At 39.2% G+C, this 18,643-nt stretch overlaps 1 protein-coding gene across 1 annotated transcript in view; it reads left to right on the top strand.

The window, feature by feature from the left end:
• Positions 1–867: 867 nt before the first annotated feature.
• The window catches only part of LOC132110866 (methylcytosine dioxygenase TET3-like), a 44,304-nt gene continuing 26,528 nt past the window's right edge, over positions 868–18,643 (top strand). The window contains exons 1-2 of the mRNA XM_059517893.1: positions 868–1,104; positions 2,411–3,925. Of these exons, the coding sequence (XP_059373876.1) occupies positions 2,570–3,925 (1,356 nt within the window). The 5' untranslated portion in view covers positions 868–1,104; positions 2,411–2,569. The remainder of the gene's footprint in view (positions 1,105–2,410; positions 3,926–18,643) is intronic.

The following is an 18,643-nucleotide window of genomic DNA, read 5'->3' as shown; positions in this document are numbered from 1 at the left end:
AAGTTGTGTTTGCGACAGAAATCAGACAGAGTAGGGTTATAAGAACTATATTGACATTTGGGAGGATATCTATCAAGCCATTCATCATATACCATGTTAAAGTCACCCCCCATAATAATGTTAGCAGTTGGATAGAAAACTTTAAGGCCATCTATGACGTCTGACACATCTGAAATTAATTGTCTGTTTTGAACTAGATTATTATATCCATAAACATTTATTAGAATGGTATACTGGTCATCAATGGTCAAAACACAAAGTAACCAGTGACCGTTATTGCTACCCTTAGATGTCACTACTTTACCAAGTGAGTTGACATACAGGATTAAACTCAACATTAGCATTAATGGGGAAGCATGAAAGTGGGATGTGTAACGAATGTAATATTTTAGAAACAGTTGAGCATGTGCTTTTTAATTGTGGTAAATATGATGATCAGCGTGACAGTCTTTTTAATAGTATTAAAAATAGGCCAATGAGCGTTGTGGATCTTCTGGGGAAGGGTTTAAGTGACAATCAGATATATAGGGCCGTTTTAACCTTTTTGGAGGTTACAGGTCTATGCTACAGGATATAGAAATATAGGGTCTGAGGGTGAGATGTATGGTGCCTCTGCCTGCCTTAAAGGCTTAGGAGCCCAGTATGGAAGTTGGAGGAGCTGAACACGAAGCGTCAGCTGAAGCCTGGGCTCTGATCTTTTGGGGTGGGTGGGGTATCCACCTCCCTTCAATTTTTTTTTTTTTTTTACTTTGTTGAAAACAATACAGATTCATTACCCAGATGGATAAAATATTCAGTAGGTGGCGGTAATGCTCCTATGGAGTGAACGGCCAAACAACTAAAAGAAGAAGAAGAAGAAGAAGAAGAAGAAGAACGTGTAGGTCGAGCCTGGCAGAGGGCTGCCGTCAATGGATTGACATGAGAAGGATTTGCCTTTTATCCAGTGCTTTGGTCTCTGTGGCAGCATGTCAGTGTTAGAGTTCAGAGATACGCTTTGAAGACGCGTGCCCAGGGAAGATCCATCGAAGAGCAATGCTGACGGATCGGTCGTGTCGTACAGGCGGGGAATATTATTAGCCTTCGGACAGTGTATCCGTCTCTCCGGTATGTAAAGTATTTCAACTCCCTTCAAAGAGTTCATAACAATGCAGCAAGCCGCGGATTAAAGCCCCCTTGTTTGATTATTTGCTTGGTATCACGTTTGAAAGTTTGTAAAGCGGTTTAAAGAAACTGAAACGAACTGTTGTTAGAGATAAGCGTGTGAGAGCGTTAAGCGATTAGTCATCCGCAACGGCTGTCACAAAACCTAACGTTAGTTAGTTCCCTTCTTAGCATTTTTGGGCATCTTAGGTGCGTGACTCGCCTATGACGCACAAAAATGCTGTTTCTGTAGGGAGCTCACTAGGTTTGAAACACAGCCAGTGTATAAACTTGTGTGAGTGTCTTTAGATCCACTTGGGAGAACAAACATGCCGCACACTTGCCTAATTTGTATTTACATTTTGCTCTTGACAAGTGCCATAACACTTTTTCCACTTGAGGGACACTTCGAGCCACTTGTTGACAGCTGAACCAAATAAACATGTAACTGTAGGAAGTTTGAGTATCCCTTACAAAAAGAAGCATGATACTTAATTATTACCGTAGTCATAAACCATGGTATTTAACATGTCACTGTCCAAAAGCTACGGTAACAATACTGTATAAAAAACTGTGTAATACCATGATACTTTCTGGTAGGCATGAGGATTTGTCTGATTAGCATTCCCTCCCTCATGTGTTTGTTTACTGATTACATTGTACCTAAAGGTAGCATAACATTTCCTTTAGTGTACCAGTATTTCACAGTAGCACTATTGTGCATTTTTCCTGACTGAAATGTAGTTAATTATGTTCTTTATTTACTTGGGGAGCTGGTTAATGGTAGAAATAATGCGATATGTCAGACATCATGATTATCTGTTAGTTGATTAGTTTATTGTATGGTTCATTACACTTCATTAGCTTGCAATTAATGGCCCAATTTAATGGCTTGGTGAGCACAGTTTTCGTTTTTAAACATTGACAGACTTCACATTACAGCCATGAATCCCAATTTCCTAGTCAGCTGCTTGACTTTTCAAAACTTCTAACATGCCTTGGAGTGCATTATGATATCTTGTGTAATTAACGTTTCACACTTCAGACTTCACACTTCTGTGGTACAACTCCCTGACCATGACAACTGAAATAGGAAGCTGATTGGCGACATCAATAGTTTTGAAGTGAATTTTAGGAGTGTACTAACATGTAGTTGTCTTCAAAGCCTACATATATGGACCACAAACCCCAATAATGATGTATCTTTAATAAACTTAATAGGATGCTACATTGTGCTAAATAATTCGATAATGATTTGTCTTTTCCATAGGTATCCATATCTCATCGATGGATAAATGTCAATGTGATCTTGCTTGAAACAGGGAACATTACATGAAAGATCTGAAAAGTTATATACTGTATAACTTTATACTGTTTCCCATGCCGGCTATCCTGAACTCCTCCTCCCTCACCCTCATTGGCTTCAGCTATGCCTCGCACTCCCAGAGCACCCAAGAAGTCATCTTCTGCATCCAAAAAGCAAAATGTTAGGAGGGTGAAAGCTTCCAAGACTAGAAGGCAAACAGTCAACTTGCTCAAAGCGAATGTCAATATCAGGAAGGCCATAGACAAGAAACAGGCAGCCAAAGCAACCCAAAGGACTGTTGTCAGCAAGCCCAGTAAGAGGACAGTTAAGAATGTCCCTGTTGCTAAAGGATCTAGGCACACGCGTGGTTCTTCGAACCAAAATGGCTTGTTGTCAAAACTTAATGGGAAAGGGAAGTCACCTCACAATAGTGTCTCATATCCGAGGGAAGTGAAGTCCTACAGGAGAGTGGTTACAAAGAAACAGGGAGTTCTGGAGATCAGGGAACAGGATACTGATACTAAAAGGTCAGAAGTTCATGATACTAATGGTGATGGACAACAAAAGGGTGCTGAAATTCCCACTGGAGAGGGACAGAGTGTTAACATAAGCTCAGAGGAAACTGCGGAGGATCACAGAGAGACTGTTGTTCACAACACTGACCAGGCAGAGGAAGAGACGGTAAAGGCAGGCACAGAAACTGTGCAAAACGAAAGCTGCTCTGCTTCTACCGAGCAGCCGAAAACTGCATTTGTTGAGCAGCATGACTCTCACGACCCCGTCAATAATGTGGACTTTGCCTACAACAATAATACCTCAGACCCAACAACTCCCTCCCCTTCACAGTCGGATAAGTATGTTTCAGGTCAGATTGAAGAGGTTCAACACATCGTTCCACACATGAACTTTCCCGACAATTCTTTTCAAAGCGCTCCAGAAAACTCTACAGAAGCAGGTGAGACTGTGGCCTCCAATGAATCGCCAGCACTTGAAAAAATTGCAGATGCTCCCCTGAAGGAAAATGAGTTTGAAAGCACTGTAGACGTGGACACCAAAGATGAAAATGATGAAATGTCGATGAAGAAAGAGGGGGCGCTTTCTCTCCTCTCGCTGAGCATGACCATTTACAACAGCACTCTCTGTGAAATGGGCCGTGGGCCCCAGGCGACGACGTCGCTCTCCAGTAGCACAGAAAGCTCCCAGTCCTCGTTTGACAGCGACTTAGAGTTGGTTCTGGAGCACGGGGCGTCAGGAAACCCTTCTCTTCAAGTTGAGGATATTCAGCTGCGTTTACTTCAAGTTCAAGAGAGGAGGGACAAGAAAAGGAGAATTCACTGCGGTGTTTGCACACCTTGCCTGCGCAAGATCAACTGCGGTGAATGCAGGAGTTGCCTGAACCGAAAAACAGGCCATCAGATCTGTAAGCTCAGGAAGTGTGTTGAGCTGAGGAAGAAGCCCCTCATGATCTATACGGGAGAGGTAAGGCAACTTTCTGATGTTACTTGCTCTAACATTTTCAATTAAGGTCAAGTCAATCAACTTTCTTGATCTTTAGAGTCCTAGTCCAAAAAAAAAAAAAAAAATTTGTGATGTTAGACTGATAACTGTATCAGTTTACACATCAGTAATGTCTGCTGGGTGATGCAAAACTTCCATCTAGTCACAGAGGTAATGAAATGCCTTGAAAGTTGCGGAACTTAACGCTCTGCATATCATTCCCAAAGACTAAAGTTGGTTTTGAAGGTCCATGATCATTTAAGTCTCTCCAACAACTTTCAGTGAGGATTGTCTGGTGATTCTGTCACAACTATCACACAGCAGCAGAATTACTGTTGTCAGTAATTTTTTTTTAACAAATTTTTTTGTGAGGTATAAGTGTAGTCCTGTTCATACATGGTTTGGTTAAGAAGGATATTGACAGCTACATTCTTAAACTCAATGACTCCCTTAATTTTTCAGGACTTGCAATTAGATTTTGAGAGTGTGTGCAGTAGTGCAGTAAATGGTAAAACCAGTGTGTTTATGATTACAGTAAATTGCAATATGATAACAAATACCTGTTTGCAATATCAACCAGCATGGCAAACTATTTTTTACAGCTAAAATAATCTCTATAAGTGGCTTATAGTGGAAGACTTGCATATTCAAAATAAAAATGGCCGCTCCCGATCTCGAAGACCTGAAGTCATTAATTTCCAATGGAGAGTAGTTCGGGAGCTGCTTGGACCTCGGTTCATATGCTTATGTGGAAAATGCTGGTCCAATTTGAGCTTCCGTTGCGTTAAAATATTTAAACTTGTGGTTATATCTTATGTGACCACCCGACCAGATGTAGTGTATTCTAATCAAAACTATGTGTGCGATGTCAGAATTACCAATATTTTTCCACTTTAGCATTAATCTGTAAACACTTATTCTGTAAAATGGTGCTTTAGAATAATTATGGCAGGAATAATTATTTTATAATAAATCATTATGTATTTGATTAGCTCCATAAAACCTACTAAGTTTTTGTTTTTGGGGTTAATTTTATTTTGTGTAGATATATCTAGACAATCATGAATTTTACCATGGTGAATATAACCTGAGGGTAACGGTTGCTTCACGAGCAGTTTTAAAGTTCTGTGTGACTGCTGCTATGTGGAAAAATGCGACAATAATATCCAAATGTTTGAGACAGTGGAAAGGTGGTTTTACATTAAAAATATGGTTCATATGTGAAAAAAGAATTATGACCCATTCAATTATGGTTAATACCATTACTAGGCTGGAGTCGTTTAAAGGTGTTAGGAAAGATTTGTACATTTTGTTGGTTTCTGAATTGTACTTACTGATCATACTTGTACTTATCCTCATTATTGTGTTCTGACTGCATTGGCTCAAGAAAATATGAAAGAAATGTTTTCAGGCATAACTCATCACATGATTTACCATGAGTGCTGCACGCGTCTTATCTGTGTGTGCAAGTTTGTGAGCGAGAGAGAATGAATGGCACTCTACATATGTTAAGTGTCCATATTACAGCGTGTGCTCCCTTGTGTGTGTCTGACGAGCCAATAGATGAACAATTTGTCTTATGCATGTTTAAGTCAGGCAATGAGAAGTGTTGTCATTATGTCATTGTGCTGGTTAAGACGGAATGTAGCTGTTTATTTAGTGTCTGTTGTAAACCGGATTGGTGTTTGTGACTAAGCACTGATTTCTTTATTCTTAGACCCTTTGTCAAGTTTGCCAGTAAGGAGCTGAAAATATAAAACCACCCATGTCACCTTAGTTAGGATTCATGTACTGTAGCTCAGACAGTAGGGCATGGTGCTAAGAACGTCAAGTTCATTAGTTTATTTCTCTGGGAATGTACAATATAATGAAATGTATAGCTTGAATGCAATCTATGTTTTTGATAAAACTGTTTGCTAAATGCTAAAATACATTGTAAGCAATAACAACTTTTTTGACGTTTATGCATATAGATGCTAGTTTTGAACAGTTTTTGATCATCTACTTGGATGAAAGTTGAGCAACACAATTATTTCACTCTCACCCAATTATAGAATTGTTGCAGTCACTTTGTGTGTTTGAGACTGTCCTCTAACATATGTCCGTTAGCAGTTCTCTGTCAGAAACAGGGATGTTAAAAGGATTACACCGGATTGAGGCTTGTTAATGAATCAGTCATTTCCATAAAATTACATCTACTATAGTTAAAGTCAATCTTTAGTCAGCTTGTCATCAGTGTCTAGATGTCAGCGGGTGGTGTGTGGCCTAATTGTCAGTTGCACTTGGATTTCTCGAATTTGTTTCTTTATCTTTAAAGGGGTCATCTGATGGGACATTTTGCAAGCTGTTTGAACTGAAATGTGTGTTGCTAGTGTGTACACAACCACCCTATGATGATAAAGATCCAGCTCCGGGGTTTTTTTTTTTTTTTTTTTTGTCATTAGTTAATTTCTCTTTTCTCAAATCAAGCTGATCTCCGATGCCTGTCTGTGTGACGTTATACAGACAGGCACCTCCCACGATAGTTTGATTGACAGTGGCGTTTGAGCACAGATTGGACTGGTGTCTTACCTTAAGTCCAGACCCCCCCTGAGTGAGCTGTCATCAGTCTGCCATTGTTTTACCACCGGAGCTGATGTAGACCAGAATGACTCCTAAAGTTTGAACAGTTAGAACTGTTTTATATTGTAACATCCCTCCTGAACAGGTTAAATCAAGTCTCGTTGAGTGTATTTGGAAGAATGCGGCTGTCCTGACAAGAAGATCGGGATCAGCCTGTGTCCACACCTACTATTTCAAGCCAAAAGTTAACGAACATGAAACTCTAATGCTTCCATACGATAATCCTGATAGTGTATATGGGTGTAATACTTACATGTGCTCTGACTTGAAACAAGATGTTTATCTACCATACTGAAAATGACTTGAAGATATCATGCTTGGTGATTTGTAATCCAGTATGAGAGATCAGATTTACGTAATTTGCTTGGTTTTTGCAACGTCTTTCTTTAATTAGAGTTGTTGAACAACATGACCCCTGGGCTAGAAGTGATAACATACCACATCTCACAGCCTGTGCCGCAACATGTCTCCTTCATCACTGTAGAATAGTCATAACAATTATAAGTAATGTGTGTTTTGTTTACTTTTCAGAGCATAGCTTTTGCTACGGGGATATCTTTGCTGGGATTGTGATTTAGATTAAATCTCTAACTTTGTCTGTTTGTTTCCCATCACTGGGTTTTTGTGATCATGTTTGTTCCATTCCTAATTATAAGGTATATTCATACAAAAGCAAAACTAATTTGCTGGGTGTGCACATCTGCCGTCCAGCTGGGACACTCCCAACTACACCAACACCCTATGATATTTTGGTTCAGAAAGTTTCATCTATGATTGCTTGGCCTTTTTGGTATGCCTCAGAGACAGGGTTACTGCCGTGTGCTTGTGAATGGCACGGGGGGCTGCTTGGCTTGGCACAGTCGAGGAAGAGGGAAATCAGGGGAAAACGAAGGGTAAGAGGGCTGTTGGTTCAGTCGGGTCTGGTTTTAATCACTACTGACAGTGTGCTGAAGCCAGGCTGGATGCTGAGGTAACGCTTCAGAATACAGTGGCTTCAGTTTATGTCACACGTCTTGGATTACTGTCAAGAAGTCTTTGGACCACATCCCGAGTTTTGGTATTAGTAAACGCCGATCAAAAGGTTTTTAGTCATGGTTTTTCTGTAGCTGGGGGGGTTTGTGTCAATGCTCCCAAAGGTAGATACAGCAGCCCATCCTCCCCTGGGCTTTGCTCTGTTACAGGTAAACATTATATATTACCCTGACTGGGAAAATACTAGTTTCTCAGAAAAACCATGGTGACTTTCTCTTCTTCAGGAAGTGTTTATTTGGATTGGGTATGCTTATCAAGATGGTAAGTTCTCTATTTTTTTTTAAACGGTGGTGTACAACAAATATTTTATGTTACTAGTTTAGTTCACAGATGATCTGCATTGAACATCAGATGTTTTGTTTTACTACTTCCATGTGCTAATGTCCTAATTTAAAGGGTTAGTTCACCCAAAAATCTAAATTATGTCATTAATGACTCACCCTCATGTCGTTCCAAACCCGTGAGACCTCCGTTCATCTTCGGAACACAGTTTAAGATATTTTAGATTTAGTCCGAGAGCTCTCAGTCCCTCCATTGAAGCTGTGTGTATGGTATACTGTCCATGTCCAGAAAGGTAAGAAAAACATCATCAAAGTAGTCAGAGGGTCATTTAGAATTTTTTGAACCATCAAAAAAATACATTTTGGTCTAAAAATAGCAAAAACTATGACTTTATTCAGCATTGTCTTCTCTTCCGGGTCTGTTGTGAGCGCGTTCACTGCAGTGTATGATATCCGGTTCGTGAACGAATCATTCGATGTAACCAGATCTTCTTGAACCAGTTCACCAAATCGAACTGAATCTTTGAAATGGTTCACGTCTCCAATAAGCATTAATCCACAAATGACTTAAGCTGTTAACTTTTTTAATGTGACTGACACTCCCTCTGAGTTCAAACAAACCAATATCCCGGAGTAATTCATGCACTCAAACAGTACACTGACTGAACTGCTGTGAAGAGAGAACTGAAGATGAACACCGAGTCGAGCCAGATAACGAACGAAAGATTGACTCGTTCACGTAAAACTATTTAGTTTGTTGTTGTCAAATCCTCCAATCATTGTAAAGCAAGGACGAAGCAGTTATAACTGATCCCCATCCTCACATCATAACATGCCCTGTCACTTTTAGAAATGACTAAATTTGTCTTCCTCATTTTTTTTTTAGACTTAATCTTTCTATTTTAAGAGTTTCGTTTTCTTGGATGCAGGGCGAAAGGAAAATAAATGGCTTGAAATGATGGCTTTCAAATCTAAGCAGCAGACTCTGCCAATTGGCAGCAAAACCAACCTCTTCCTTTACTATTGTGTTACACAAATACAGAAATGAAAAACATACTGTAAATGAAAAAGAAAGGGCACACTACAAACAAAGGCGAGGTTGCATGTGACTGAACCTCTTTCATAATCAGCACATATATTTGAGAATAAAAGGAACTTGAATCTTACAACCTCCATTTCCTCTCTTATACATTAAGTAATGTTTTGGCTGTGTGTGGAGAAAAGCTAATGAGAATGTGAGCAAATTCTACATGATGGAGCTCAGGATTGTTCTCAGATCCTTGCAAAGCCTTCATCACCTCAACGACCATTGGCACAAGACCATGGAGACCAGACACGTCCTCTCTACCTGTGTTGCAGCTTGGAATTCATCTGGCCAGAGGAGAACTTGCCCCCCAACTGAGCCTGGTTTCTCCCAAGGTTTTTTTTTCTCCATTTCTGTCACCAGTGGAGTTTTGGTTCCTTGTCACGGTCACTTTTGTATTGCCTCGTTGGGAAAGTATGACTGATTGCACAGACACTATTGGAAGAGAGCTGAACAACATGATCATTTGATGATCATTTAATCATCAAAAACAGACTTCAGCTGGAAAAAAATAATCTGTTATTGTCTTCTTTCATTATTGACAAGCTATTTTCCTGTTTGACACTGTAAAGCTGCTTTGACACAATCAGTACTGTATGAAGTGCTATACAGATAAGGGTGACATGACATACCATGTGACCATTTGCATAGTTAGTTTGCACACTTATCAGATCACACACATAATCAAAAAAGAACACAGAAAATGACTGGGCCACTTGCTGTGGGTTTAATATATTCAGACTATCCAATGTGTGTCAAGTTAACGAAAGATAAAACCGGTGTCTCATTTTTGCTCTGAAGCTACCACACTGCACAAGGAAACCTCTCTGAAAACCAAGCTAGTAATCTATTGTTTAGGTAGTTTATAGATAATGTTAATATAAGTTTTTGAACAAAATTTTGGAAATATTTTTAAAGACTTTTCACAGACAGAGTCTTACATGATTATTTTATGACGTCTAAATAAATAATAAAAGTTACCCTTTAACAACTGAACATCATTTAAATGTTTTAAAATCATTTTTAGAAATACCACCATTGAGGGTACAATATTCCATGAAGAATGTGTGATTGCAAACAAGAATTTTTTTTTTTTTTTGAACAATCTCACATTATTAGGACCTCTAATTAGATAGTTCTGTCTCAATCAGTGCCTCTTTCATTGATGTTTTAGGTACAAGAATGAGAGTTGATGATGTTAGGAGTTTTCACTTTAGAGATTTGTATATTATTAGTTTGGCAGTTTGATTTTCAGTATTTTTGAGTCATGTCATTATTCATACTAGTGCATCTTTTGTTTTTGCATTTCATTGCTTTTCCGGAGCCGTTACCAAACATTACTTGATTAACTGCGGAACTGAGCTGATATGTGTGGCATGATATCAGCGTGTATCACCTTGACATCTAAGTCAAGAGCATCTGCCCAGTTGGCCTCTGATATTTTCCCTGAGCATCTGGTTCATGATGTGTCACAAACGGTTACTGTCAACATTTAATCTTAAATCCTCCAAATTTCCAGTCATATAAAGACGTGGACTGTTAAAACATCATCAGAGGTGCACACATATTTTATGTTTTTACAGCCTTTTAAATGTTCAGATATAAGTACTGGGTGTGTTTTTAGCAGTGCTTCAGTCAGGTCAGCATTGGTTTGACACCAGCGTTGGTTTTTTTTTTTCACTGTTATCATGAAAATTAAACCAAATAGACTAGCAGACTGATTATCAATAAATCTGTTAACCTTTTATTAATTTTCTGTTTTATCACTATGGAGATATTCTCTAAACCATTTTTGCCTGGCACTTAATCATTTAATAAAGTACATCAGAAGAACATGCCCAGCACTCACACTCATGCATCAGGACATTATTACAACATGGATTGTTATGCAGTTAAAAAGATGAACAGGCTTTTTGAGATCATGTGTTAAAGTGATTTTACTACAGAACAGTGGAGTAAATGGGCATAACAGCTTTACTCATTGTAAAAATGGTAAAGCAATCCTTGAGTATTACCTTCATTTAAATGTTGCAGCAGCAAGAAAAGTATGCTCAATTAATAATTAAATAATTCTGTAGTGTTCTTTTTTAGAAAATGCTTTATATCTGGAGAAGAATGTCTGGCATTGTGAAGGAGTATGAAGAGGAATTGCACATTTTTGGAAGCTTTAATGTATTAAACTTGCTTCCATTCTTGTCTATGAAAACCGTAATCTATTCAGCGCATGAGTTGGCAATTTCCATCATTCATCCTCCACCTTAGATGCAGCTGCATGTCAAAATAAATTTTTATTGACAAGTCCCTTTGGTATGTGTTGGATAGTCTTATTTATTTATTTATTTTTTTCATGTATTTTTTTTTCCTTTACGTTTTACGTAACAGATAACATTAAGAAATAGAAACTCAGTCAAAACCAGTAAACAGAGAAACAAATAAGCAGTGCATCATCTTTTGCAGTGTAGTAGAGGAGACAGGAAACAATGAGAAGAGAGGGCAACAAGACAAATTTGATATACCATTTCAATCCTGCTAAGGCTGGCCACACACTTGAATATTTTAAGGCTGAATTTAAGCCCGATTTGCACCCCCAAGCAGGGCTTGTCACAAACAATTTTTTGTCCAAAAAATGCTCCATTGTGCGGTGTCATGACTATTTAACTGCTCCCAATATATACAGAGTGTCCTTGACTCTTGATTGGGCTGCCTCTGATGTGATACTCATGTTAGCCAATGAAAATGAGCAAGCGTCACCTAACGGATGTTGCGTTGGCAGCCACAAACATGTCACCAAAGTACTGAGTACACCAGAGTACTGATAAAGAACATCACCCATTTTCTTTTCTTTTTTTCACTCTACAACGGAATGCGTGCCAGGACAACATCGAGTATCCTCCATGTGTTATTCTTCCCTAGTCATGTTTGATCTTGCGAGTCTCCGTGAGATCTTGTGTCACTGTATCAATCGTTCCTGGAATTAACAAGCGTGTGGTCTCGTGGTCTTGTCGAATCATCTAGTGTGTGAATTCAGAGGATTATAAGGCTAAAAATCATTTGAAAATGTCTTCATAGCTGTGGTCTGCCATGATTTTAAAATCAGTTACGATTTGAAAATCATCTTATTTTCCAGCCCTAACATAACCAACATAGACTTTCAGATAAAAAGGTACAAAATCGGTCACTGGGGCAGCTTCAAAAAGGTACACATTTTTACCTTATTTACCTCTAAAACTCCCGGAGCAGGGGAAATCTGTTGAAGTTTACTTCACTTCAGAACATTCATTCATGTATTTGCGCTAAGTCACAGCCTGCAGCTTCTTCACACACAGACAAAACTTACTAGAGAAGTGTGAAGTGTGACATAATATACCTCTGTAAATGAATACAGTTTAAATTCACGTCTCACACACTTTAATGCTCTTTGATTTGAACATATCAAGTCTGCTTTATTGTCAATTCTTCCAGATGTACAGTACATACATACAGAGAATTTAAACTGCATTACTCTCAGACCCCCGGTGCATACAGATAACATTAACAGTAGAGCCTAAAAATCTAGATCAAATATAAAATACAACTATACAATAAGGGCATGTAAAAAGAATAATAAAAATAAAGTTAAATAAAGCAGCGCAAGGCACATGGCGATTGAGTGCAAACCAGTGAAGTGAACAAACAGTGCAGATAAAAAGATTTTAGTGCAAAAAAAGCTTATTCAGTCTGATTAAAGTGACAAAGGGCTCAAAGAGCAGTTATTTTATTTAAACTGACTGAAGAGGTAGTTGAATGAGGTAGTGAGCAGACCAATGCTGCACAAAGTGACTGGTGCATGTCATCGTATGTTAGTGTTGGGGGGTGGGGGGGTGGAAGGACCTGGGGATGTGGGATCTGGAGGGGTTCATAGTTCAGTGGTGCCTGGGGCAGAAGAGGGAAGGGTGGGGGCAAGTTCGGGAGCGAGTTCAGCTTCCTGACAGCCTGGTGGATGAAGCTGTCCTTCAGTTTGCTGGTCCTGGCCTGGAGACTCCGCAGTCTCCTCCCTGATGGCAGCAGACTGAAGAAGCTGTGTGACGGGTGTGTGGGATCACTTGCAATGCAGAGTGCTTTACGGGTGAGACGGGTTACATAAATTAGGAATGCACTGGTTGACCGGCCATAAATTGGAACCGAACGGTTTTTGGTCTTTTTTCGGCCGATTTTTCCGGAAGTGCGCCCGCGTGCATTGACTACATTGTAATCATTCGCTATCATGTCAGTTGTGTGGAAGTATTTCGAAATCTGTGCGTAGGACACGGGCAGCCGTTCAGCACTGGAAGTGCAGAGCTACACGTCTGAGGCACAGATAGCAGGAAGCGAACAGCCGACTGCACAAAATAAGAATCCCTTTCCTGTGCTCACTGAAACTGCGCGAGCGCACTCTACCTGTCTACGCCCTGCACAAGCGGAGACAGTGAAGGGACAAAACTGAAATCCTTTTTTTTTTTTTTTTTAAAGTACAAAATACATGTTTGAAAAGCCAGAAGTAAACGTCAGTTCTGTATAGGATGATTCTTTTTAATTTACATTCAAATTACATCGACTTAATTTGATTTAAAAATCATCTGCTGTAGCACACTGAAGTTTCACACGGTTACAGTTGATCTTTTCATTTAAGGCCAGTTCTATGTAGTTTCAACCCAGTTCAAGAACAAAAGCTAAATGCCGATGTCTGTACCATTTATGTTTGTATTGAATGTAGGCTACTCACTGTGCAGTTACTGCCATTAATTTCAGATGGTTATGGTTATGGTTATTGTTTTCAATAGCCAAAAGCCAGTTTGGCATTTTAAATACCAAATAAACATCTTGTTTATGCATACTTTCCTTGCTTTTTGTTTGTTGCTTAAAGAAAAAAAAAATTGGAAATTGGTATCGGAATCAGCGAGTTTGCTTGTAAAAAATCGGTATCGGAATCGCTCATGAAAAATCATGATCGTGCATCCCTACCATAAATGCCCTGGAGGGAGGGAAGAGAGACACCAATGATCTTCTCAGCTGCTCTCGCTATGTGTTGAAGGGTCTTCTGGCAGGACGTGTTGCATGCGCCATACTACACAGTGTTGCAGCTTGACAGGATGCTCTCGATGGTACCTCTGTAGAAGGTGTACATGATGGGGGCAGGGCTCTGGCTCTTCTCAGTTTGCGGAGGAAGTAGAGACGCTGTTGTGATTTCTTGGCTAGTGCTGCAGTGTTGTCGGTCCAGGAGAGGTCCTCTGTGATGTGCACACCCAAGAAATTGGTGCTGCTCACTCTCTCCACTGTCGCACTGTTGATGGTCAGAGGAGCATGCTGAGTGTGCACTCTTCTGAAGTCAACAACAATAGCCCAGGTGGCTCACCGCGCTTCTGTAGTTTGTCTCATCTTTGTTGTGTGAGTGAGTGAGTGAGTGAGTGAGTGACATGACATACAGCCAAGCAAGTTGACCCATACTCAGAATTCGTGCTCTGCATTTAATCCATCCAAAGTGCACACACCGTGAACCACTAGGCCACGACATACTTCCCTTGAAAAACGTGACATTTTCCAAGTATGGTAGCCCATACTCGGAATTGTTGCTCTGCATTTAAAACACACAAGTGCACAAGTGAACACACCGTGAACACACACCCGGAGCAGTGGGCAGCCATGGGTATTGAGGGGTAGAAGAGAGCGCTGTTCATTCACCCCCTCCCACCTACAACTCCTGCCAGCGCCGAGACTCGAACCGGTGACCTTCTGCTAACTAGTTCTCTAACCATTAGGCCACTGCCGCCATCCGCAAACTTAATAAAGTTTGTATATATAGTTTGTATATGGAGTTGTATATATACTCCCTTCGAACTCCCTTCGAACTGGAATCATGGTGGAATATCCGGTGATGTCCACTTTGCAAGACACTTACGGTCAAAAAGAACAAATGTCTTAAGTGATAAGAGATACGTACAACATTTGCAGAACAATGGCACATATGGACTGCCATTGAGAACCACTGCCCTAAAAGGTACATATTATTACCTTAAAAGTACATACAATATGAGTACCTAAAATATACACATTAGTACCTTAATGGTATACATTTGTAGCTTTTTGAAAAGGTACTGTCCCACTGACAGCTTTTGTACCTTGATTTGTACCTTGAACTCTGTTTTGGTGACATTTTTGGAAATCAAGAGCTATATTTTCCTCATTGTACCATGTTTGAAAACAGAAAATGGCCTATGTATATAGTTTTAATCATTTATTTCCATATTGTTCATTTCAGCAAGTAAATTGGTCTCCTCCCACGAGTCATCAACTGTTAATTCACCAAATTAATTAAAACTCTATGAAGCCTATTCAGTGTACTAATAACAACAAATTCATTTTAATAATATGTAATTTAATTTTATTGTTGCCCTTTTATTGACATTGCACTTGATTTGTATAGAATTCAACTGTTTAATTACAGATGTGTTTTGAAACCTGGTACATGCTGTGAGATTTTAGATCTAGAACTGTTTAGAAGAAGGTAGGATGATGTTAATGTTATATTCATGTACAGTAGTTAAATCTCCAGCAAAAGGTTTTTCCTGGAGCCTGTGGACAGGGGCTATAATGCTGTGCCCGTGTAGGATCATTGGCAGAAGCTGGTGTGAGTATTGGTGAACTGGGCAAGCTAGAACAGCTGGTAGGAGGCTGAAGTGTAAGAAAGTGAGCAAACGAATAGTGAAATGTCAGTATGAATGAATGCCTCTGCATCAGCTCTCTCTCTCTCTCTGACCACTGTGATCCGATCTCTGATCATCCTCAACACCTTGTAATGCTTCCATCACACCTACAAACAACAGAAATCGAAGCCCAGAACATCATCTGACACATTTAGCCACCTCTGATGCATCATGGCACAGTCAAAAGGCATTTTAATTAGCTATTTTATTAGGGCTATATACATCTGAGTACACATTGGTTTACAAAAGATTAAAAAAAGATAAGTGCAAGATATAGTCACATTATAATACATACAGTTGCAGTTATGAGATATAATGCCATATTGCAAAATACAAAGTCACATTGTGAGATATAAATTGCAATTACAATAAAACATTTATAATCGTAAGTAGGGCTGGGTGATATTCATATCAGCTAAGATCGATAATTATCACTAAATGTTAAATCTTTATTTCTTTGGTTTAAAGCCAGATTTTTGCTCCAAAGTGAAAGTTGTAGAAACTAACCATTAACAAAATAAATATCTAAATATAATTATTTTTCTTCTTTGTTTCTGCATGCTTTAATGAGTGATATTGTTTCAAATCAGGAAACAGGTTTGGGTTGCCTGATAATAATAATAATTCTATCAATTTTTGTCACTTAGAAATGCACATTTGATAGTAGCTTAAGTTAAGTTTGTGTACCTTATCAAAATCAATAACATCTGTAAAAATAGCAGTAACCTCAGTTTTATATGGTTAAATTTATTCTGACCAAGTTTTTTTTTTTTTTTTGAACAATATATTTATTTCCTTTTTTAGTTTGCACAATACAGCAAATACAGTCGTGGCCAAAAGTTTTGAGAATTACATAAATATTCGTTTTCAAAAAGTTTGCTGCTAAACTGCTTTTAGATCTTTGTTTCAGTTGTTTCTGTGATGTACTGAAATATAATTACAAGCACTTCATACGTTTCAAAGGATTTTATCGACAATTACATTACATTTATGCAAAGAGTCAGTATTTGCAGTGTTGGCCCTTCTTTTTCAGGACCTCTGCAATTCGACTGGGCATGCTCTCAATCAACTTCTGGGCCAAATCCTGACTGATAGCAACCCTTTCTTTCATAATCACTTCTTGGAGTTTGTCAGAATTAGTGGGTTTTTGTTTGTCCACCCGCCTCCTGAGGATTGACCACAAGTTCTCAATGGGATTAAGATCTGGGGAGTTTCCAGGCCATGGACCCAAAATTTCAACATTCTGGTCCCCGAGCCACTTAGTTATCCCTTTTGCCTTATGGCACGGTGCTCCATCATGCTGGAAAATGCATTGTTCTTCACCAAACTGTTGTTGGATTGTTGGAAGAAGTTGCTGTTGGAGGGTGTTTTGGTACCATTCTTTATTCATGGCTGTGTTTTTGGGCAGAATTGTGAGTAAGCCCACTCCCTTGAATGAGAAGCAACCCCACACATGAATGGTGTCAGGATGCTTTACTGTTGGCATGACACAGGACTGATGGTAGCGCTCACCTTTTCTTCTCCGGACAAGCTTTTTTCCAGATGCCCCAAATAATCGGAAACGGGCTTCATCGGAGAATATGACTTTGCCCCAGTCCTCAGCAGTCCATTCACTATACTTTCTGCAGAAGATCAATCTGTCCCTGATGTTTTTTTTGGATAGACTGATGTTTTTTTTGGATAGAAGTGGCTTCTTTGCTGCCCTTCTTGACACCAGGCCATCTTCCAGAAGTCTTCACCTCACTGTGCGTGCAGATGCGCTCACACCTGCCTGCTGCCATTCCTGAGCAAGCTCTGCACTGGTGGCACTCCGATCCCGCAGCTGAATCCTCTTTAGGAGACGATCCTGGTGCTTGCTGGACTTTCTTGGATGCCCTGAAGCCTTCTTTACAAGAATTGAACCTCTTTCCTTGAAGTTCTTGATGATCCTATAAATTGTTGATTTAGGTGCAATCTTAGTAGCCACAATATCCTTGCCTGTGAAGCCATTTTTATGCAACGCAATGATGGCTGCACGCGTTTCTTTGCAGGTCACCATGGTTAACAATGGAAGAACAATGATTTCAAGCATCACCCTCCTTTTAACATGTCAAGTCTGCCATTCTAACCCAATCAGCCTGACATAATGATCTCCAGCCTTGTGCTCGTCAACATTCTCACCTGAGTTAACAAGACGATTACTGAAATGATCTCAGCAGGTCCTTAAATGACAGCAATGAAATGCAGTGGAAAGGTTTTTTTGGGATTAAGTTAATTTTCATGGCAAAGAAGGACTATGCAATTCATCTGATCACTCTTCATAACATTCTGGAGTATATGCAAATTGCTATTATAAAAACTTAAGCAGCAACTTTTCCAATTTCCAATATTTATGTAATTCTCAAAACTTTTGGCCACGACTGTACATTATACCCTATTCTCCCGCCCATCACCCCATCCCCAAACAAAATAGAAAAAATAAATACAAGTTAAATTAAAATTACATAAAAATTTGAAAGATACCTAAATAAAGTAAAGAGTGTTTCCCAATTCTATAAAGAAGATCATGATATTACCCTACTCCCTCAGAGCTTGTTGTAACATTTATCGAACTCTTCATATCATTTCACCGAGGAAAATTATATTGCAAAAATTATCGTTATCGCATTATCGCCCAGCCCTAGTTGTAAGATATAAAGTCATGGTACAAGACATGTACATTTATATCTTGCAAGTTTGTTTCTAATGGGGCAGTTTCTTGTAATTGAGCTTTAATGTCTCACAATTTGACTTTATTGCATTATATGAAGTAACAGTTGAAAGATATAAGTTCACCTTGTGAAATATAAATGAGTGGAAATGGGCTTCCATTGTAACTAGTCTACTTTATAAAGTAGACCAAACATGGAGAAACTTGTTCAAGAGCAACACTCAGTCAAGACTATACAGCATTCAGCATGCCTCACCTCGAAATATCTCATCA

Source organism: Carassius carassius, chromosome 30, assembly GCF_963082965.1.
Source record: "Carassius carassius chromosome 30, fCarCar2.1, whole genome shotgun sequence".
In the NCBI taxonomy this organism is placed as follows: domain Eukaryota; kingdom Metazoa; phylum Chordata; class Actinopteri; order Cypriniformes; family Cyprinidae; genus Carassius; species Carassius carassius.
The sequence above is the reverse complement of the archived record's forward strand: the minus strand, read 5'-3'. Positions and strand labels throughout refer to the sequence as shown.